Source organism: Phyllobates terribilis, unplaced genomic scaffold (genome assembly GCF_046119375.1).
Source record: "Phyllobates terribilis strain yellow unplaced genomic scaffold, ASM4611937v1 Scaffold_7__3_contigs__length_470593459, whole genome shotgun sequence".
NCBI lineage: Eukaryota > Metazoa > Chordata > Amphibia > Anura > Dendrobatidae > Phyllobates > Phyllobates terribilis.
In genome coordinates, this window is record NW_027362767.1 from 266,647,978 (window position 1) to 266,672,565 (window position 24,588).

Genomic DNA, 24,588 nt, shown 5'->3' on the forward strand with positions numbered 1-24,588 from the left:
CAGGCTGACCCCCCACCCCTGTAACCTCTGCAGCAATGTGTATGGTCTGAGCACTGACAGGCTGACCCCCCCCTGTAACCTCTGCAGCAATGTGTATGGTCTGAGCACTGACAGGCGGACCCCCCACCCCTGTAACCTCTGCAGCAATGTCTATGGTCTGAGCACTGACAGGCTGACCCCCCCCCCTGTAACCTCTGCAGCAATGTGTATGGTCTGAGCACTGACAGGCTGACCCCCACCCCTGTAACCTCTGAAGCAATGTGTATGGTCTGAGCACTGACAGGCTGACCCCTCACCCCTGTAACCTCTGCAGCAATGTGTATGGTCTGAGCACTGACAGGCTGACCCCCCACCCCTGTAACCTCTGCAGCAATGTGTATGGTCTGAGCTCTGACAGGCTGACCCCCCCCCACCCCTGTAACCTCTGCAGCAATGTGTTTGGTCTGAGCACTGACAGGCTGACACCCCCCCCCCCCTGTAACCTCTGCAGCAATGTGTATGGTCTGAGCACTGACAGGCTGACCCCCCACCCTGTAACCTCTGCAGCAATATGTATGGTCTGATCATTGACAGGCTGACCCCCCCCACCCCTGTAACCTCTGCAGCAATGTGTATGGTCTGAGCACTGACAGGCTGACCCCCCCCTGTAACCTCTGCAGCAATGTGTATGGTCTGAGCACTGACAGGCAGACCCCCCACCCCTGTAACCTCTGCAGCAATGTGTATGGTCTGAGCACTGACAGGCTGACCCCCCCCCTGTAACCTCTGCAGCAATGTGTATGGTCTGATCACTGACAGGCTGACCCCCACCCCTGTAACCTCTGCAGCAATGTGTATGGTCTGATCACTGACAGGCTGACCCCTCACCCCTGTAACCTCTGCAGCAATGTGTATGGTCTGAGCACTGACAGGCTGACCCCCACCCCTGTAACCTCTGTAGCAATGTGTATGGTCTGAGCACTGACAGGCTGACACCCCCCCCCCCCTGTAACCTCTGCAGCAATGTGTATGGTCTGATCACTGACAGGCTGACCCCCACCCCTGTAACCTCTGCAGCAATGTGTTTGGTCTGATCACTGACAGGCTGACCCCCACCCCTGTAACCTCTGCAGCAATGTGTATGGTCTGAGCACTGAAAGACTGACCCCCCCCCCCCTGTAACCTCTGCAGCAATGTGTATGGTCTGATCACTGACAGGCTGACCCCCACCCCTGTAACCTCTGCAGCAATGTGTATGCTCTGAGCACTGACAGGCTGACCCCCCACCCCTGTAACCTCTGCAGCAATGTGTATGGTCTGAGCACTGACAGGCTGACCCCTCACCCCTGTAACCTCTGAAGCAATGTGTATGGTCTGATCACTGACAGGCTGACCCCTCACCCCTGTAACCTCTGCAGCAATGTGTATGGTCTGATCACTGCCAGGCTGACCCCCCCCACCCCTGTAACCTCTGCAGCAATGTGTATGGTCTGAGCACTGACAGGCTGACCCCTCACCCCTGTAACCTCTGAAGCAATGTGTATGGTCTGATCACTGACAGGCTGACCCCTCACCCCTGTAACCTCTGCAGCAATGTGTATGGTCTGATCACTGCCAGGCTGACCCCCCCCCCCACCCCTGTAACCTCTGAAGCAATGTGTATGGTCTGATCACTGACAGGCTGACCCCTCACCCCTGTAACCTCTGCAGCAATGTGTATGGTCTGAGGACTGACAGGCTGACCCCCCCACCCCTGTAACCTCTGCAGCAATGTGTATGGTCTGAGGACTGACAGGCTGACCCCTCACCCCTGTAACCTCTGCAGCAATGTGTATGGTCTGATCACTGACAGGCTGACCCCTCACCCCTGTAACCTCTGCAGCAATGTGTATGGTCTGAGCACTGACAGGTTGACCCCTCACCCCTGTAACCTCTGCAGCAATGTGTATGGTCTGATCACTGACAGGCTGACCCCCCACCCCTGTAACCTCTGCAGCAATGTGTATGGTCTGAGCACTGCCAGGCTGACCCCCCCCACCCCTGTAACCTCTGAAGCAATGTGTATGGTCTGATCACTGACAGGCTGCCCCCCACCCCTGTAACCTCTGCAGCAATGTGTATGGTCTGAGCACTGACAGGCTGACCCCCCACCCCTGTAACCTCTGCAGCAATGTGTATGGTCTGATCATTGACAGGCTGACCCCCCCACCCCTGTAACCTCTGCAGCAATGTGTATGGTCTGAGCACTGACAGGCTGACCCCCCCCTGTAACCTCTGCAGCAATGTGTATGGTCTGAGCACTGACAGGCGGACCCCCCACCCCTGTAACCTCTGCAGCAATGTGTATGGTCTGAGCACTGACAGGCTGACCCCCCCCTGTAACCTCTGCAGCAATGTGTATGGTCTGAGCACTGACAGGCGGACCCCCCACCCCTGTAACCTCTGCAGCAATGTGTATGGTCTGAGCACTGACAGGCGGACCCCCCACCCCTGTAACCTCTGCAGCAATGTGTATGGTCTGAGCACTGACAGGCTGACCCCCCCCCCCTGTAACCTCTGCAGCAATGTGTATGGTCTGAGCACTGACAGGCTGACCCCCCACCCCTGTAACCTCTGCAGCAATGTGTATGGTCTGAGCTCTGACAGGCTGACCCCTCACCCCTGTAACCTCTGCAGCAATGTGTATGGTCTGAGCACTGACAGGCTGACCCCTCACCCCTGTAAGCTCTGAAGCAATGTGTATGGTCTGATCACTGACAGGCTGCCCCCCACCCCTGTAACCTCTGCAGCAATGTGTATGGTCTGAGGACTAACAGGCTGACCCCCCCACCCCTGTAACCTCTGCAGCAATGTATATGGTCTGATCACTGACAGGCTGACCCCCCCACCCCTGTAACCTCTGCAGCAATGTGTATGGTCTGATCACTGACAGGCTGACCCCTCACCCCTGTAACCTCTGCAGCAATGTGTATGGTCTTAGCACTGACAGGCTGACCCCCCCACCCCTGTAACCTCTGCAGCAATGTGTATGGTCTGAGGACTGACAGGCTGACCCCCCCCCTGTAACCTCTGCAGCAATGTGTATGGTCTGAGGACTGACAGGCTGACCCCTCACCCCTGTAACCTCTGCAGCAATGTGTATGGTCTGATCACTGACAGGCTGACGCCTCACCCCTGTAACCTCTGCAGCAATGTGTATGGTCTGATCACTGACAGGCTGACCCCCATCCCTGTAACCTCTGCAGCAATGTGTATGGTCTGATCACTGACAGGCTGACCCCCACCCCTGTAACCTCTGCAGCAATGTGTATGGTCTGAGCACTGAAAGACTGACCCCCCCCCCCTGTAACCTCTGCAGCAATGTGTATGGTCTGAGCACTGACAGGCTGACCACCCCCCCTGTAACCTCTGCAGCAATGTGTATGGTCTGAGCACTGACAGGCTGACCCCCATCCCTGTAACCTCTGCAGCAATGTGTATGGTCTGATCACTGACAGGCTGACCCCCACCCCTGTAACCTCTGCAGCAATGTGTATGGTCTGAGCACTGAAAGACTGACCCCCCCACCCCTGTAACCTCTGCAGCAATGTGTATGGTCTGATCACTGACAGGCTGACCCCCATCCCTGTAACCTCTGCAGCAATGTGTATGGTCTGATCACTGACAGGCTGACCCCCACCCCTGTAACCTCTGCAGCAATGTGTATGGTCTGAGCACTGAAAGACTGACCCCCCCCCCCCCCCTGTAACCTCTGCAGCAATGTGTATGGTCTGATCACTGACAGGCTGACCCCCCCCCCCTGTAACCTCTGCAGCAATGTGTATGGTCTGATGACTGACAGGCTGACCCCCACCCCTGTAACCTCTGCAGCAATGTGTATGGTCTGAGCACTGACAGGCTGACCCCTCACCCCTGTAACCTCTGCAGCAATGTATATGGTCTGATCACTGACAGGCTGACTCCCCCCCTGTAACCTCTGCAGCAATGTGTATGGTCTGAGCACTGACAGGCTGACCCCTCACCCCTGTAACCTCTGAAGCAATGTGTATGGTCTGATCACTGACAGGCTGCCCCCCACCCCTGTAACCTCTGCAGCAATGTGTATGATCTGAGGACTGACAGGCTGACCCCCCCACCCCTGTAACCTCTGCAGCAATGTGTATGGTCTGATCACTGACAGGCTGACCCCTCACCCCTGTAACCTCTGCAGCAATGTGTATGGTCTGAGGACTGACAGGCTGACCCCCACCCCTGTAACCTCTGCAGCAATGTGTATGGTCTGAGGACTGACAGGCTGACCCCCCCACCCCTGTAACCTCTGCAGCAATGTGTATGGTCTGAGCACTGACAGGCTGACCCCCACCCCTGTAACCTCTGCAGCAATGTGTATGGTCTGATCACTGACAGGCTGACCCCTCACCCCTGTAACCTCTGCAGCATTGTGTATGGTCTGATCACTGACAGGCTGACCCCTCACCCCTGTAACCTCTGCAGCAATGTGTATGGTCTGATCACTGACAGGCTGACCCCCATCCCTGTAACCTCTGCAGCAATGTGTATGGTCTGAGCACTGACAGGCTGACCCCTCACCCCTGTAACCTCTGCAGCAATGTGTATGGTCTGAGCACTGACAGGCTGACCCCTCACCCCTGTAACCTCTGAAGCAATGTGTATGGTCTGATCACTGACAGGCTGACCCCTCACCCCTGTAACCTCTGCAGCAATGTGTATGGTCTGATCACTGCCAGGCTGACCCCCCCCACCCCTGTAACCTCTGCAGCAATGTGTATGGTCTGAGCACTGACAGGCTGACCCCTCACCCCTGTAACCTCTGAAGCAATGTGTATGGTCTGATCACTGACAGGCTGACCCCTCACCCCTGTAACCTCTGCAGCAATGTGTATGTTCTGATCACTGCCAGGCTGACCCCCCCCCCCCACCCCTGTAACCTCTGAAGCAATGTGTATGGTCTGATCACTGACAGGCTGACCCCTCACCCCTGTAACCTCTGCAGCAATGTGTATGGTCTGAGGACTGACAGGCTGACCCCCCCACCCCTGTAACCTCTGCAGCAATGTGTATGGTCTGAGGACTGACAGGCTGACCCCTCACCCCTGTAACCTCTGCAGCAATGTGTATGGTCTGATCACTGACAGGCTGACCCCTCACCCCTGTAACCTCTGCAGCAATGTGTATGGTCTGAGCACTGACAGGTTGACCCCTCACCCCTGTAACCTCTGCAGCAATGTGTATGGTCTGATCACTGACAGGCTGACCCCCCACCCCTGTAACCTCTGCAGCAATGTGTATGGTCTGAGCACTGCCAGGCTGACCCCCCCCACCCCTGTAACCTCTGAAGCAATGTGTATGGTCTGATCACTGACAGGCTGCCCCCCACCCCTGTAACCTCTGCAGCAATGTGTATGGTCTGAGCACTGACAGGCTGACCCCCCACCCCTGTAACCTCTGCAGCAATGTGTATGGTCTGAGCACTGACAGGCTGACCCCCCACCCCTGTAACCTCTGCAGCAATGTGTATGGTCTGAGCACTGACAGGCTGACCCCTCACCCCTGTAACCTCTGAAGCAATGTGTATGGTCTGATCATTGACAGGCTGACCCCCCCACCCCTGTAACCTCTGCAGCAATGTGTATGGTCTGAGCACTGACAGGCTGACCCCCCCCTGTAACCTCTGCAGCAATGTGTATGGTCTGAGCACTGACAGGCGGACCCCCCACCCCTGTAACCTCTGCAGCAATGTGTATGGTCTGAGCACTGACAGGCGGACCCCCCACCCCTGTAACCTCTGCAGCAATGTGTATGGTCTGAGCACTGACAGGCTGACCCCCCCCCCCCTGTAACCTCTGCAGCAATGTGTATGGTCTGAGCACTGACAGGCTGACCCCCCACCCCTGTAACCTCTGCAGCAATGTGTATGGTCTGAGCTCTGACAGGCTGACCCCTCACCCCTGTAACCTCTGCAGCAATGTGTATGGTCTGAGCACTGACAGGCTGACCCCTCACCCCTGTAACCTCTGCAGCAATGTGTATGGTCTTAGCACTGACAGGCTGACCCCCCACCCCTGTAACCTCTGCAGCAATGTGTATGGTCTGAGCACTGACAGGCTGACCCCCCCCCCCCCCCACCGGTAACCTCTTCAGCAATGTGTATGGTCTGAGCACTGACAGGCTGACCCCCACCCCTGTAACCTCTGCAGCAATGTGTATGGTCTTAGCACTGACAGGCTGACCCCCCACCCCTGTAACCTCTGCAGCAATGTGTATGGTCTGAGCACTGACAGGCTGACCCCCCCCCCCCCCCCACCGGTAACCTCTTCAGCAATGTGTATGGTCTGAGCACTGACAGGCTGACCCCCACCCCTGTAACCTCTGCAGCAATGTGTATGGTCTTAGCACTGACAGGCTGACCCCCCACCCCTGTAACCTCTGCAGCAATGTGTATGGTCTGAGCACTGACAGGCTGACCCCCACCCCTGTAACCTCTGCAGCAATGTGTATGGTCTTAGCACTGACAGGCTGACCCCTCACCCCTGTAACCTCTGCAGCAATGTGTATGGTCTGAGCACTGACAGGCTGACCCCTCACCCCTGTAACCTCTGCAGCAATGTGTATGGTCTGAGGACTGACAGGCTGACCCCCACCCCTGTAACCTCTGCAGCAATGTGTATGGTCTGAGGACTGACAGGCTGACCCCCCCACCCCTGTAACCTCTGCAGCAATATGTATGGTCTGAGCACTGACAGGCTGACCCCCACCCCTGTAACCTCTGCAGCAATGTGTATGGTCTGATCACTGACAGGCTGACCCCTCACCCCTGTAACCTCTGCAGCAATGTGTATGGTCTGATCACTGACAGGCTGACCCCTCACCCCTGTAACCTCTGCAGCAATGTGTATGGTCTGATCACTGACAGGCTGACCCCCATCCCTGTAACCTCTGCAGCAATGTGTATGGTCTGAGCACTGACAGGCTGACCCCTCACCCCTGTAACCTCTGCAGCAATGTGTATGGTCTGAGCACTGACAGGCTGACCCCTCACCCCTGTAACCTCTGAAGCAATGTGTATGGTCTGATCACTGACAGGCTGACCCCTCACCCCTGTAACCTCTGCAGCAATGTGTATGGTCTGATCACTGCCAGGCTGACCCCCCCCACCCCTGTAACCTCTGCAGCAATGTGTATGGTCTGAGCACTGACAGGCTGACCCCTCACCCCTGTAACCTCTGAAGCAATGTGTATGGTCTGATCACTGACAGGCTGACCCCTCACCCCTGTAACCTCTGCAGCAATGTGTATGGTCTGATCACTGCCAGGCTGACCCCCCCCCCACCCCTGTAACCTCTGAAGCAATGTGTATGGTCTGATCACTGACAGGCTGACCCCTCACCCCTGTAACCTCTGCAGCAATGTGTATGGTCTGAGGACTGACAGGCTGACCCCCCCACCCCTGTAACCTCTGCAGCAATGTGTATGGTCTGAGGACTGACAGGCTGACCCCTCACCCCTGTAACCTCTGCAGCAATGTGTATGGTCTGATCACTGACAGGCTGACCCCTCACCCCTGTAACCTCTGCAGCAATGTGTATGGTCTGAGCACTGACAGGTTGACCCCTCACCCCTGTAACCTCTGCAGCAATGTGTATGGTCTGATCACTGACAGGCTGACCCCCCACCCCTGTAACCTCTGCAGCAATGTGTATGGTCTGAGCACTGCCAGGCTGACCCCCCCCACCCCTGTAACCTCTGAAGCAATGTGTATGGTCTGATCACTGACAGGCTGCCCCCCACCCCTGTAACCTCTGCAGCAATGTGTATGGTCTGAGCACTGACAGGCTGACCCCCCACCCCTGTAACCTCTGCAGCAATGTGTATGGTCTGAGCACTGACAGGCTGACCCCCCCACCCCTGTAACCTCTGCAGCAATGTGTATGGTCTGAGCACTGACAGGCTGACCCCCCCTGTAACCTCTGCAGCAATGTGTATGGTCTGAGCACTGACAGGCGGACCCCCCACCCCTGTAACCTCTGCAGCAATGTGTATGGTCTGAGCACTGACAGGCTGACCCCCCCCCCTGTAACCTCTGCAGCAATGTGTATGGTCTGAGCACTGACAGGCTGACCCCCCACCCCTGTAACCTCTGCAGCAATGTGTATGGTCTGAGCTCTGACAGGCTGACCCCTCACCCCTGTAACCTCTGCAGCAATGTGTATGGTCTGAGCACTGACAGGCTGACCCCTCACCCCTGTAACCTCTGCAGCAATGTGTATGGTCTTGGCACTGACAGGCTGACCCCCCACCCCTGTAACCTCTGCAGCAATGTGTATGGTCTGAGCACTGACAGGCTGACCCCCCCCCCCCCCACCGGTAACCTCTTCAGCAATGTGTATGGTCTGAGCACTGACAGGCTGACCCCCACCCCTGTAACCTCTGCAGCAATGTGTATGGTCTTAGCACTGACAGGCTGACCCCCCCACCCCTGTAACCTCTGCAGCAATGTGTATGGTCTGAGCACTGACAGGCTGACCCCCACCCCTGTAACCTCTGCAGCAATGTGTATGGTCTGAGCACTGACAGGCTGACCCCCACCCCTGTAACCTCTGCAGCAATGTGTATGGTCTTAGCACTGACAGGCTGACCCCTCACCCCTGTAACCTCTGCAGCAATGTGTATGGTCTGAGCACTGACAGGCTGACCCCCACCCCTGTAACCTCTTCAGCAATGTGTATGGTCTTAGCACTGACAGGCTGACCCCTCACCCCTGTAACCTCTGCAGCAATGTGTATGGTCTGAGGACTGACAGGCTGACCCCCACCCCTGTAACCTCTGCAGCAATGTGTATGGTCTGAGGACTGACAGGCTGACCCCCCCACCCCTGTAACCTCTGCAGCAATGTGTATGGTCTGAGCACTGACAGGCTGACCCCCACCCCTGTAACCTCTGCAGCAATGTGTATGGTCTGATCACTGACAGGCTGACCCCTCACCCCTGTAACCTCTGCAGCAATGTGTATGGTCTGATCACTGACAGGCTGACCCCTCACCCCTGTAACCTCTGCAGCAATGTGTATGGTCTGATCACTGACAGGCTGACCCCCATCCCTGTAACCTCTGCAGCAATGTGTATGGTCTGAGCACTGACAGGCTGACCCCTCACCCCTGTAACCTCTGCAGCAATGTGTATGGTCTGAGCACTGACAGGCTGACCCCTCACCCCTGTAACCTCTGAAGCAATGTGTATGGTCTGATCACTGACAGGCTGACCCCTCACCCCTGTAACCTCTGCAGCAATGTGTATGGTCTGATCACTGCCAGGCTGACCCCCCACCCCTGTAACCTCTGCAGCAATGTGTATGGTCTGAGCACTGACAGGCTGACCCCTCACCCCTGTAACCTCTGCAGCAATGTGTATGGTCTGATCACTGCCAGGCTGACCCCCCCCCCACCCCTGTAACCTCTGAAGCAATGTGTATGGTCTGATCACTGACAGGCTGACCCCTCACCCCTGTAACCTCTGCAGCAATGTGTATGGTCTGAGGACTGACAGGCTGACCCCCCCACCCCTGTAACCTCTGCAGCAATGTGTATGGTCTGAGGACTGACAGGCTGACCCCTCACCCCTGTAACCTCTGCAGCAATGTGTATGGTCTGATCACTGACAGGCTGACCCCTCACCCCTGTAACCTCTGCAGCAATGTGTATGGTCTGAGCACTGACAGGTTGACCCCTCACCCCTGTAACCTCTGCAGCAATGTGTATGGTCTGATCACTGACAGGCTGACCCCCCACCCCTGTAACCTCTGCAGCAATGTGTATGGTCTGAGCACTGCCAGGCTGACCCCCCCCACCCCTGTAACCTCTGAAGCAATGTGTATGGTCTGATCACTGACAGGCTGCCCCCCACCCCTGTAACCTCTGCAGCAATGTGTATGGTCTGAGCACTGACAGGCTGACCCCCCCCCCCCCCGTAACCTCTGCAGCAATGTGTATGGTCTGAGGACTGACAGGCTGACCCCCCACCCCTGTAACCTCTGCAGCAATGTGTATGGTCTGAGCACTGACAGGCTGACCCCCCACCCCTGTAACCTCTGCAGCAATGTGTATGGTCTGAGCACTGACAGGCTGACCCCTCACCCCTGTAACCTCTGAAGCAATGTGTATGGTCTGATCATTGACAGGCTGACCCCCCCACCCCTGCAACCTCTGCAGCAATGTGTATGGTCTGAGCACTGACAGGCTGACCCCCCCCTGTAACCTCTGCAGCAATGTGTATGGTCTGAGCACTGACAGGCGGACCCCCCACCCCTGTAACCTCTGCAGCAATGTGTATGGTCTGAGCACTGACAGGCTGACCCCCCCCCCCTGTAACCTCTGCAGCAATGTGTATGGTCTGAGCACTGACAGGCTGACCCCCCACCCCTGTAACCTCTGCAGCAATGTGTATGGTCTGAGCTCTGACAGGCTGACCCCTCACCCCTGTAACCTCTGCAGCAATGTGTATGGTCTGAGCACTGACAGGCTGACCCCTCACCCCTGTAACCTCTGCAGCAATGTGTATGGTCTTAGCACTGACAGGCTGACCCCCCACCCCTGTAACCTCTGCAGCAATGTGTATGGTCTGAGCACTGACAGGCTGACCCCTCACCCCTGTAACCTCTGCAGCAATGTGTATGGTCTTAGCACTGACAGGCTGACCCCCCACCCCTGTAACCTCTGCAGCAATGTGTATGGTCTGAGCACTGACAGGCTGACCCCCCCCCACCCCTGTAACCTCTGCAGCAATGTGTATGGTCTGAGGACTGACAGGCTGACCCCCCCCCCCCCCCCACCGGTAACCTCTTCAGCAATGTGTATGGTCTGAGCACTGACAGGCTGACCCCCACCCCTGTAACCTCTGCAGCAATGTGTATGGTCTTAGCACTGACAGGCTGACCCCCCACCCCTGTAACCTCTGCAGCAATGTGTATGGTCTGAGCACTGACAGGCTGACCCCCCCCCCCCCACCGGTAACCTCTTCAGCAATGTGTATGGTCTGAGCACTGACAGGCTGACCCCCACCCCTGTAACCTCTGCAGCAATGTGTATGGTCTTAGCACTGACAGGCTGACCCCCCACCCCTGTAACCTCTGCAGCAATGTGTATGGTCTGAGCACTGACAGGCTGACCCCCACCCCTGTAACCTCTGCAGCAATGTGTATGGTCTTAGCACTGACAGGCTGACCCCTCACCCCTGTAACCTCTGCAGCAATGTGTATGGTCTGAGCACTGACAGGCTGACCCCCACCCCTGTAACCTCTGCAGCAATGTGTATGGTCTGATCACTGACAGGCTGACCCCTCATCCCTGTAACCTCTGCAGCAATATGTATGGTCTGAGCACTGACAGGCTGACCCCCACCCCTGTAACCTCTTCAGCAATGTGTATGGTCTTAGCACTGACAGGCTGACCCCTCACCCCTGTAACCTCTGAAGCAATGCTGGCAGCACTTCTACGTCTCTCAACTCCCTTGGTCATCCATGGTGCGGCCAGTTCTGAGTGGAGCCTGTCTTGTTACACCGCTGTATGGTCTTGGGCACCGTGCTGCAGCTCAGGTTCAGGGTGTTGGCAATCTTCTTACAGCCTCGGCGATCTTTACATAGAGCAACAAATCTTTTTTTCAGATCTTTTGAGAGTTCTTTGCCATGAGGAGCCATGTTGAACTTCCAGTGACCAGTATGAGAGAGTGTGAGAGCACAACACCTAATGTAACACACCTGCTCCCCATTCACACCTGAGCACTGTGTGGGCTTATTACACTATATGGGCACTGCGTGGTCCTATTACACCATACGGGCACTGTGTGGGCCTATTACACCATGCGGGCTCTGTGTGAGCCTATTACACCATGCGGGCACTGTGTGGTCCTATTACACCATACAGGCACTGTGTGGTCCTATTACACCATACAGGCACTGTGTGGTCCTATTACACCATACGGGCACTGTGTGGGACTATTACACCATGCGGGCACTGTGTGGGCCTATTACACCATACGGAAGAGAAAGGGAGAAAAAGCTATGTGAAGGACCTGATAGGTAGATGTGACGGAAACAGCCAAAAGGCCACTCACCTGTTGGAGTTGTGCACCCGTGCACAACTCCGGTGTTAGTGTGAGAATGGAAGGGCTCATTAAATTTATTTTTTTGCCCTAAAAAATTTTTCACCTCTAGTGTTCATTTGTTTAGCACCCTATAGACCGCTTTTTTATTTAATTTGGACCACTATTACACCATCCGGGCACTGCGTGGTCCTATTACACCATACCGGCACTGCATGGTCCTATTACAGCATACGGGCACTGCGTGGTCCTATTACAGCATACGGGCACTGCGTGGTCCTATTACACCATACGGGCACTGCGTGGTCCTATTACACCATACGGGCACTGCGTGGTCCTATTACACCATACCGGCACTGCGTGGTCCTATTACAGCATACGGGCACTGCGTGGTCCTATTACAGCATACGGGCACTGCGTGGTCCTATTACAGCATACGGGCACTGCGTGGTCCTATTACACCATACGGGCACTGCGTGGTCCTATTACACCATACCGGCACTGCATGGTCCTATTACACCATAGGGGTACTGCGTGGTCCTATTACACCATAGGGGTACTGCGTAGTCCTATTACACCATACGGGCACTGCGTGGTCCTATTACACCATACGGGTACTGCGTGGTCCTATTACACCATACGGGCACTGTGTGGTACTATTATATTACATGGCACTGTGCGGTACAATTACACTATATGGGCACTGTGTGGTACTATTATATTACATGGGCACTGTGTGGTACTATTATATTACATGGGCACTGTGTGGTACTATTACACTATATGGGCACTGTGCAGTACTATTATATTACATGGGCACTGTGTGGTACTATTACACTATATGGGCACTGTGCTGTACTATTATATTACATGGGCACTGTGTGGTACTATTACGCTATAAGTAAGGGCCCTCACTTATTGTGCCCAGGAGCCCCATCCAGAACTTTGGTTGGACCCATCAGTGCGACCATAAATAATGTTATGGTCCAGGAACATCACGGGGTGCACTACAAGGCCCAGAATGGAATGCCAGCATCTGCCAGGCCTGGTATTGCGGTGGGCAGTCTGGTATCACTCATCTGACTATTTCCATAGCTGAAGCCATCTGCAGCGCCCCTAATAATAACCCCATTTCTCGGCTCAGGCGCAGCTTCAAGACATATTTACCCTCGAAATTGGTATTGACAAAGTAGAATAAATGTTTTCGAGCGCGCGGCGTGAGGGCCCCTGGAGGGAGGCCGGGGAGCAGGAGCGCTCGTCAGAGGCTGCAGAGCGGACGCTGCAATTACTAGAGGGGACACCGCACAAAGCCGCGTAACCTGCAGTACACGGCCGGTCCGGAGAGGTCAAATCAACATGAGCACGGGTCGAAAACCCATCATGGCTGCCTCATCTCATCACGAGGAAATGGCCCGAGCTCTACCGCTGCATATAGATACACCACAAGTCTCAGCATGCTGTGCTAGCCCCGCTGGGACTTGTGGTTACTTTACAACTTGGTCAACTGCCATATTCAGACCTCCCTGCTCTTTGTCCTTTCCTATATATTATTAATGCAAAGCTATGAGAAGAGTATTTCCTCCATGCTTTATACTTCTGTTATGCTCCATCAGGGCACAGCTATGATCAGAGTATTTCCTCAATTCTCTACACTGCTCCATTAGGGCACGTCTATAATCAGTAACTCCAGCTCAGCGGTGTTGCTATGGCTGTGGCTCTGCTTTACACTGCAGCCTTGCTTGTTCAGATTGATTTCTTGTCAGTTATTCAGGCTGTTTTATTGTTTTCCCCCATTCTTTACACTGCAGCACTCTTCCAATAGGATACTGCTACAATCCGTAACTTCAGTTTAGCGGTGTTGCTATGGCTGTGGCTCTGCTTTAGGCCATGTTCACACGTTCAGTATTTCGTCAGTATTTTACATCAGTATTTGTAACCCAAAACCAGGAGTGGGTGATAAATACAGAAGTGGTGATGTGTTTCTATTACTTTTTTCCTCTGATTGTTCCACTCCTGGTTTTGGCTTACAAATACTGAGGTAAAATACTGACCAAATACTGAACCTGTGAACGTGGCCTTACACTGCAGCTCTGCTTGTTCAGACTGACTCCTTATCAGCTGCTAAGGCTGCCATTTAATTTTCCCTCTGCTTTACAGTGCAGTTCTTCTCCATTAGACCACGCCTATGTCCATTGACTCCAGCTTAGCAACATCCGTCTTTCATGATGGGTATGGAGTAACAGAAATCTTTTGGACTGGGAACGCGTTGCGGCCCATTTGCCCTCTTATGGTCGATGATGCCTACATGACAGGATGTGGGCAGCTGCCCACAGTACGGCGCCCGCTGCAGACGCTTCCCTCCATCATCTACCTGCTGAGATCTGTACTCGCACAGCGGAGCCTCCGCATTCATTTTCCTCCTGAAATCTGGGCCACTAAACTTTAATAGAGCAATTTTTCTTTGACTTGGGGCAAATAGAGATAAACCTCCATATTCTGTGCCCCCAGGACGCTGTGCCCCCAGGACGCCATGCCCCGACCGTACACTCACATGATTACATGGTCATATATTATATAGCAGGGCGCTCTCCGGAGAGATGATGCCCAGAGGCGGCAGGATGGTGGCAGACGACCTGCATCATATTACTCTGAAGTTTGGAAGGATCAGAAAAGCTGCGGAAACTCTTTGTCGAGTGCTGGCTGCCATATTGTAGCTTGCTGGATTATAGGGTGCCAGTCTCATCCATGTGGCCCCTGGATGCCCTGACAGTGTAGGATCTCTCCTGTCCGACTTCTCCAGCACTGATCGCTTGATTGAGACAGGAAGTGGCCGCATCGTCTAGCTGGCTCCTGATTGGCTGCTTTTATCTCACTTCAAAGGAACTGAGGCACATTCATGGATAAGTTACTCCTGAAATGCTCTGTGCTGCTTAGTCACTACTCCGCCCACAATGTAATTCTGAATATGTGATCTCCTACATGTCTCTGTTTAATTCATCACATCCTGAAACAGTCCCTGTTCCCATCCACAAAGATTAGCACACCTCTCCTGAAATACTTTGCGCTGCTGGGACTCTATTTCTTACACTATGTGTCTCTAACTTCCTCATAGCACAGTCCCTGTCGCCTGCATCTGTCTTCACTAACATGGTCACATGACATGTCAGCACACTACTCTGCTGAAACACTCTGCACTGCTCCGCCCACTAGGTGTACCTCTAACTTCCCACTGGTTTTAAAGCCGAACTCCCTGAAGAAGAATATTCGAAACGTACGTCGGGGTCACGGACGGGCGACAGTATTATTACACTGATCCAGGTATTTCAGTTCCCTTTAGTTTTTGGTTTCACTTTTGCGCTGCTTCGTTGCGGACAATTGGTTTCCATGCTTTATCCCTTTAGGACACCTCCCCATGGGTTCATAACCCTAACAGTGGTAGTCCCTTAATTTGAGTATTCAACAGCATTTGAATTTTTACGTTATATCACATTGACTAATAGTGATCACCACTGCACAAATTATTTTATTATGTGGGGACAGTAATATGTCATAAGTAATAGTGATTATCATTGCATAAATTTATCTTATTATGTGGGGACAGCAAGAGGTTACAATTGCGAACTTTATGTTGCAAACCAGAAAATAATATACCTCGAGTATCAGTAGGATTTATACAAATATTTGCCCATTCGTATTCGTGAAGCACTGTGATCTGTTTTATCTAATTTTTAATATATGTTAATAAAGTATTGATTTTAAGGTTGAAATACTCGCTTCAGGTCTTTTCTTGGGGGACTAGTGTCCTATTTGAGAAGAGAATATGTGCATATGTTATATGAGTTAAACAACCGATAGCAATTTTCAGGATTCCATGTGTGGAACTTTGTTGGTTTTAAAGCCGGACTACAAATCATGACCGTTCCCGTCACCTGCACTCATCCTCACGTACACCATTCCACGAGCGGGCAGATCAGTATGCTCCGTCCTGAAATACTCTGTGCTACTGGGACTCAGTCTCCCCCACTGTCTGTCTGTAATATCCCATTTGTTTGCCTGCCCGTGATAGAGCCCCTGTCATTGTTCAACCCTGTCTACACCAACATCATCACATGAGCTGACTTAAATACTCTGTGCTGCTGGGGATCCTTCTCCTTTCATTATTTATCTGTAGATTATTTTCCAGGTCCCTGCCAAACCGTCCCAAATATTGGCTTGTGAACCACTGGAAAGTGACATCATTCATGCAGTGTCCCTCCAATGCCGGATTTCCAGCGAGCGGCCTATGTCTCCCTCCCTGGCGGAGTGACCCCATAGTTTTGTCTATATTTGCCATAGCCAGCTGCCCCTCGCCGCGCAGCGCTCCAGGAGACGTCCCCTCGTTCCCATCCACAATAATTAGGCTTGTAAGTCTAATGGAAAAAGTCATGTCTAATTACCCCGCTGAAGGGCCAATTATACTATTAACCATCCTCGGCTCGGAGCTAATAACGAGGGGAACCGGTTCATTTGCATAGCATTAAGTTAATTGACTTAGTAGCTCCAGGGCGGACACAGGGACAGATAGCGGGATTTCATTACGGAAAGGATAGCGATGACTGGAGACGAGACCGTTCACCTGACAGTTCTTATTAATTAACGGCTATCTCGTTACCCGCCGTGTCAGACCGCTCTATAATGCACTCACCCCTCCTAGAGCCCCCCTTTATCTGCTCTTAATGAAAGCTGAGATAACTGTGCTAATTGTAGCCGGTAATTAATTATAAAGGGACGGACGCTCTCCTAATCTAGTCTTACTGCGCCGAGGGGTGAGCAGCTGTTTGTGAGCGGGCCAAAGGACGAGCGCGGCTGCTTGTCAATCTATGGCTAATGCAAACAGGTCTCATCTTCCAATGCGTATTTATAGCGGGATCGGATCCCAAGCGCCGACAGAAACATACAAGAAAAATCCATCCTGCCAGGAGTACTGCGTTATTCATAAGGGGCGAGTAACGGAAAAGAGAAAACTGCAGTCCGGGCCACTGGGGTGGTATCACAGGAGTTATAGTCTCATACACAGGGTAGTATTATAGTAGTTATATTCTTGTACATAGGAGCAGTATTATAGTAGTTATATTTTTGTACATAGGAAGCAGTATTATAGTAGTTATATTCTTGTACATAGGGAGCAGTATTATAGTAGTTATATTCTTGTACATAGGGGCAGTATTATAGTAATTATATTCTTGTACATAGGGAGCAGTATTATAGTAGTTATATTCTTGTACATAGGGAGCAGTATTATAGTAGTTATATTCTTGTGCATAGGAGCAGTATTATAGTAGTTATATTCTTGTACATAGGAGCAGTATTATAGTAGTTATATTCTTGTGCATAGGGAGCAGTATTATAGTAGTTATATTCTTGTACATAGGAGCAGTATTATAGTAGTTATATTCTTGTACATAGAGGCAGTATTATAGTAGTTATATTCTTGTACATAGGGGGCAGTATTATAGTAGTTATATTCTTGTACATAGGGAGCAGTATTATACTAGTTATATTCTTGTACATAGGGGGCAGTATTATAGTAATATTCTTGTACATAGGAGCAGTATTATAGTAGTTATATTCTTGTACATAGGAGCAGTATTACAGTAGTTATATTCTTGTACATAGGGAGCAGTATTATACTAGTTATATTCTTGTACATAGGGGGCAGTATTATAGTAGTTATATTCTTGTACATAGGAGGCAGTGTTATAGTAGTTATATTCTTGTACATAGGAGCAGTATTATAGTAGTTATATTCTTGTACATAGGGGGCAGTATTATAGCAGTTATATTCTTGTACACAGGAGCAGTATTATAGCAGTTATATTCTTGTACATAGGGGGCAGTATTATAGTAGTTATATTCTTGTACATAGGAGGAAGTATTATAGTAGCTATATTCTTGTACATAGGGAGCAGTATTATAGTAGTTATATTCTTGTACATAGGGGCAGTATTATAGTAATTATATTCTTGTACATAGGGAGCAGTATTATAGTAGTTATATTCTTGTACATAGGGAGCAGTATTATAGTAGTTATATTCTTGTGCATAGGAGCAGTATTATAGTAGTTATATTCTTGTACATAGGAGCAGTATTATAGTAGTTATATTCTTGTACATAGGAGCAGTATTACAGTAGTTATATTCTTGTACATAGGGAGCAGTATTATACTAGTTATATTCTTGTACATAGGGGGCAGTATTATAGTAGTTATATTCTTGTACATAGGAGGCAGTGTTATAGTAGTTATATTCTTGTACATAGGAGCAGTATTATAGTAGTTATATTCTTGTACATAGGGGGCAGTATTATAGCAGTTATATTCTTGTACACAGGAGCAGTATTATAGCAGTTATATTCTTGTACATAGGGGGCAGTATTATAGTAGTTATATTCTTGTACATAGGAGGAAGTATTATAGTAGCTATATTCTTGTACATAGGGAGCAGTATTATAGTAGTTATATTCTTGTACATAGGGGCAGTATTATAGTAATTATATTCTTGTACATAGGGAGCAGTATTATAGTAGTTATATTCTTGTACATAGGGAGCAGTATTATAGTAGTTATATTCTTGTGCATAGGAGCAGTATTATAGTAGTTATATTCTTGTACATAGGAGCAGTATTATAGTAGTTATATTCTTGTACATAGAGGCAGTATTATAGTAGTTATATTCTTGTACATAGGGGGCAGTATTATAGTAGTTATATTCTTGTACATAGGGAGCAGTATTATACTAGTTATATTCTTGTACATAGGGGGCAGTATTATAGTAGTTATATTCTTGTACATAGGAGCAGTATTATAGTAGTTATATTCTTGTACATAGGAGCAGTATTACAGTAGTTATATTCTTGTACATTGGGAGCAGTATTATACTAGTTATATTCTTGTACATAGGGGGCAGTATTATAGTAGTTATATTCTTGTACATAGGAGCAGTATTACAGTAGTTATATTCTTGTACATAGGGAGCAGTATTATACTAGTTATATTCTTGTACATAGGGGGCAGTATTATAGTAGTTATATTCTTGTACATAGGAGCAGTATTACAGTAGTTATATTCTTGTACATAGGGAGCAGTATTATACTAGTTATATTCTTGTACATAGGGGGCAGTATTATAGTAGTTATATTCTTGTACATAGGAGGCAGTGTTATAGTAGTTATATTATTGTACATAGGGAGCAGTATTATAGTAGTTATATTCTTGTACATAGGAGCAGTATTATAGTAGTTATATTCTTGTACATAGGGGGCAGTATTATAGCAGTTATATTCTTGTACACAGGAGCAGTATTATAGCAGTTATATTCTTGTACATAGGGGGCAGTATTATAGTAGTTATATTCTTGTACATAGGAGGAAGTATTATAGTTGCTATATTCTTGTACAGAGGGGGCAGTATTATAGTAGTTATATTCTTGTACATAGAAGGAAGTATTATAGTAGCTATATTCTTGTACAGAGGGGGCGGTATTCTATACTATACCTATTAATGATGCTTTGTAGCTAATTTGCTGTAATAATCTCCTTTGGGCCTGACCTCCTCCTTAGGGGTTAATAATTGATCCTCTGTAAAACTCCCGCCATTCCCCCCATCTCTGGCGCAGCGAGTGTCAGTGAGATGTAAGACAAAAGACTGTGGTATGCTGCTGCCTTTTAATCATGTAATTGCCTGGTGACATTTAACACTGTGGCTTTGTGTTACCCCTCCGGTATAATGAAGGTAGGAGGACTCCGCACATCGGATCGTCCCGCTCTCCTCCGCCTCGCACCCTCCTGCCCCGCAGCAGACGGCCCTTTGTGGGAAGAGCACTTTAACTACACCGAAGTTTGGCCGAGCTTCTACATATTACAGCAGCAACACGAAGACGCACAATTGAAGTATTTGGAGACGATGAAATATGCATGGCTATCGGTGACAGCGCCATAAAGTCAAGCAATTAGCCGCGTAATCCAAGACGCTCAGAGCCCGTGGCAAGGAAGCCCACAGTTCTCTATTAGTTAAATGCATTTTGTAGGTCCTCATTCCATCAAATCAACTAACACTTCCTTTAATTGGCTGATAAATTATACAGCCGGCCGCATTATAATTTAATAAGTCGTAAACATTCCTAGGGCCCGCTGTAAAGTCGATATCGCGCTCATTAATTCCTTAATTTCAGCTGATGGAAGGGGAGATGGAAGGAGCGCACTCGCACTGTCAGCCTCGGGCTATGAAATGAGGGAAAAGAAAAATTTTGAAAAAAGAGGGGGGGGGGATATTATTTTTTTTATTATTATTTATTTTTTTATACATCTGTGTCGGAAACTCAATCTGCGCGCTGTCACCGGCTGCCGGTTGCCCCCGTCCGCGGATTCAAAGGATGAGTGACAGCTTCCCGCCGCGTCCTGTCAAACTATCTTTAAACATCAAGCCAGGCAGTAAACAGGGCCCGATGTATATTAAATCTCGTTCCATTACCCCCCCAACCCGTTCCTCCGCCACCGCCGCCCCCGATTCCTCCCCACTCTGTCCCCATGAATATTTCATTACTCGCCGCATTAATATTAATTCTAATCGCTCAGGATAGTCGTTATTATTTCTGTTTTCTGACAATCCCGCATTAAATATTCAGGACGTTTTTCCTTTTTTTTAAATTTTAAAGTTACATTTACATACACGATTGTCGCTGCGGTTACGGAATTTTTTTCTTTAAATGTTTTTTTTCCTTTTACCTGGTGGGAAATCCTAATTCATCCTAATGTTAAACGGACGAGATATTTTATAAAACGCTGGTAAATGAGACATCAGATTCCATGGGACGCAGATGTAACGCCGCCCCTTCCTGTCAGCGCCAGAGGCGACGATCAATGTGATTTCTGCATTTTTATGTGTTATATTGAAGGTTGTTATTAAAGGGTAATTTATCCTCAGGATAGGTCATCAATATCAGATCGTGGGGGGTCCAACGTGCGGCACGCCGACCAGTCAGGTGTTATCTGTGTCGGACGGTCGTTACCAGCTGCAGAGCATTGCACATCTGCCCCTAATGGACTGGATACTGGTAGCAGATCTTGCTACTACTACTCCTATTCTCCACATCCTGGGAAGGTCTGTCAGCATAGCCCATGACCCAGCGCAGCAGGCAACCGCGCTTCCACCCACATTATCCCACCTGCTTTCATTTAAAGGTCTCATCCAGCTATAGTGTAATCACTAAATAATGAAATGTTCTGCAACTTTTCAAGAACTGTGCTTGCTGTCAGTGAATAGAAGCATTGATAACGTGTAGATTAGAAATGAATGAGTCTTGTTCACAGAGCTGCAGTTTGTTACAATGTATCAGCAATGGCTATTCTCCATGTTAAACAGACAGCAGCGCTGTTGTATGTTCTGTCCAGGACTGACACATTGTAACAAGCCCCTTTAGGTGTGTGAGCAGGAATAGGTCTGGATGGGTTTTCAGTCCTTGAATCAGATTTCCATTCAGTGACAGCAAACAACGATCTTCCAGCCAGTCAGAAAATAGAGCACAAAGTGGTAGCCCAGTCCTTTATAGTGACCGCCAGCGTCTCAGCTTAGAGGATAAGGACTGACCCAGCACAATCACACCCATCATCCGCCATAGGTGGCATATATACCGGCAGTATACATGTGTCTATAGTGTAATGCTTTCTTCCGTGAGATGTGAAAGGTGCCAGATTATCAGATAGTCTGGAGTATCGAAAAGTCTATATTCTCTGCATACAATGTGCACATTTTCTGACCCCTCTCGCTCTCTTCCGGTAGGATCTTCTTCCTGGACATCCCAGATGATGTGGCCATAGAGCGCCTGTCTCTACGTATGACCGATCCCATGTCAGGGGAGAGGTGGGTGTCCAGCGACCATGGTGGTCCCAGAGTCTGGCACAGGCAGCCTAAAGCTCCTGACTGCAGGGTGCCTACACAATTCATTACTGCAGTGCTGGACTAGCGGATGCTGAATTATCAGAAGTGATGGATTCCGGCTCTGACTTCTGCTCTCTCATCTCCCAGGTATCACAGTCTGTACAGGCCGGCCCCCCGCGTGGAGGTGCATGAGCGTCTGCAGCAGAAGCCGGCGGACTCGGAGCAGAAGGTTCAGGCGAGGTTAGACATGTATCACGCCAGCGCCGAGGACCTGGAGGAGTTTTATCAAGATGTCATTCACGTTAATGCTGACCAAGACCCGCACACCGTCTGGGAGTTCATCGAGAGCTGCGTTGTCAGACCCCGTCCACAGCGCGTCCCCGGGGAGCTCGCTTCTCCCTAATCGCTCTAAGCACGCGCCACCTGGCCGCTCACATATATTAGCTGACGGGGCCTCGCGCCACCGGAGCGGCGCACACACACCAGAGCCTCGTGGCACTGGAGCGGCGCAGACACACCGGAGCACGCTCCTGCTCTGATACCTGCGAGCGCTGAGCGTGGTAGCAGAAATAAAGGAAAGCTGATCCTCCTGCTCTGCCTGTCATTTCCCCACACAGAAACCCCAAGTTATGAGAAAGCAGTACTCAGCATCTGAACCTCAGCGCTATCAGCTTAGATACATTGGCCAACAGCACAGATACACAGCTCTCGAGTGATATAGGCAGTATCACTCATTATAGGATTACATACAGCCGACAGTGTCACATATAGGATTAGATACACAGCTCGGCAGACAGTATAGCACAGAATAGGATTAGATACACAGCTCAGCAGACAGTATCACACAGGATAGGATTAGATACACAGCTCAGCAGACAGTATCACACAGGATAGGATTAGATACACAGCTCAGCACAGTATCACACATGATCGGATTAGATACATGAATAAAACTAGAAGAAAAAAGACAGCGCAATAGGGTTTCATGAAAGGGAGATAAAGGTGTTTAAATAAGGTTATACTAGCCTGATTTAGTTCTGTACATGGAACATTTCAATCACTTATAAATCCAGCTGCTGCGGGTCCAATGGGTCATCAGCCCAGGAAAACACATAAGAAGGATGTGTGGATAATCTGCTCTGCTGGTATCCCATATAATAAATCCAACTCCAGATGGAAAGTACATGCGGTCTTTCTGCATTCAGTCAACGTGTTTCGAAGTACTACCTGCAGACTTCTTCATCAGGACAGAAGGCAGGACAAGGCTTTTCTTGTCCTGATGAAGTCTGTAGTACTTCAAAACGTGTTGACTGAATACATGAAGACCGCATGTACTTTCCATCTGGAGTTGGATTTATTACATGGGATACCAGCAGAGCAGATTATCCACAAATCCTTCTTATCTGAGGATTAGCTACACAGCTCAACAGACAGTATCACACAGGATAGGATTAGATACACTGCTCAACAGACAGTATCACACAGGATAGGATTAGATACACGGCTCAGCAGACAGTATCACACAGGATAGGATTAGATACACAGCTCAGCAGACAGTATCACACAGGATAGGATTAGATACACAGCTCAGCAGACGGCTTAGATACAGCAGCATATTTCTGTTCTGTGACTCCTATGATCCAGTGTCTGGTTCCGTTCTTGCAGTGATTATATATCAGTGTACGCTTGTGATCAAGGAATGTATATACCTACAGGGGTCTGTATCCCCTCACTGACTGCCGGCTCTGATCTGGCAGATGCCAGTGAGCAGTAGCTGTCTGCTGATGTGGCTGGTACCTGTAGATGTGATTAGCATTCTGCTCGGCGCTCTCTTCACATCCCCATTATATTAGTTCTTCTCCAGTGGCTCGTCGGATACCTCGCGGTACAGGGAGGGGCGGGTGGCGGATCGCAGCTCATTCACATGCACTGAGAAGTGCTCCGCTCCTAGCCCGCGGTCAGAGGTCGCCTCCCTCCGGGGCTGTCGCAGGCTCAGCCTAATCAGCGAGTGAGAGAGCACAACATGCAAATACACTTGTTCTACGCTCCCTCCGCAGCACTGCGATCAATCGCCATTCATTTAATTATCCCGAACAAACCCGCTCTCTGCTCCACCTGGATGCTCACAGAAGCACAAGCTGCAGTAATCACAGCAAGCCCAGCTGCAGTATAAAGCATGGAGGAGATACGGAGTAGCAGCCTGCAATGAAACAGGCAGTGGATAGCACAGAGGCCGCGTTCACACGTTCAGTATTTAGTCACTATTTCACATCCGTATCTGTAAGTCAAAACCAGGAGTGGGTGATAAAAGTGGTGACGTGTTTCGGATATACTTTTCCTCTGATTGTTCCACTCCTGATTTTGGCTTACAAATACTGACAAAAACTACAGCGGTAAAAAAAAAAACTCAGATTTTTCTTCCAGCAGACATTGCAGGAAAGATGGAGTGTTGTAACTGTGACCAAATAGAGAAGAGCTGCAGTGTAAAGCATGGGAATGAACACAGCTGCAGCCTCTGATAAGACAGGAAAGTTAGGTTTCAGACTAATATAGAATCCAATGATAGAGAATGCTGCTGGGAT

The 24,588-nt window shown here is 50.1% G+C and overlaps 1 protein-coding gene across 4 annotated transcripts in view; it reads left to right on the forward strand.

Annotated features, from left to right (window-relative positions):
• AK8 (adenylate kinase 8) overlaps window positions 1–22,597 on the forward strand; it is a 220,771-nt gene extending 198,174 nt beyond the window's left edge. For all 4 annotated transcript variants that reach the window (XM_073637850.1, XM_073637851.1, XM_073637848.1 and 1 more), the window contains 2 exons: window positions 21,908–21,988; window positions 22,154–22,597. In XM_073637850.1, coding sequence (XP_073493951.1) covers window positions 21,908–21,988; window positions 22,154–22,409 — 337 coding nt within the window. In that variant the 3' untranslated portion in view covers window positions 22,410–22,597. The remainder of the gene's footprint in view (window positions 1–21,907; window positions 21,989–22,153) is intronic.
• Window positions 22,598–24,588: the final 1,991 nt, after the last annotated feature.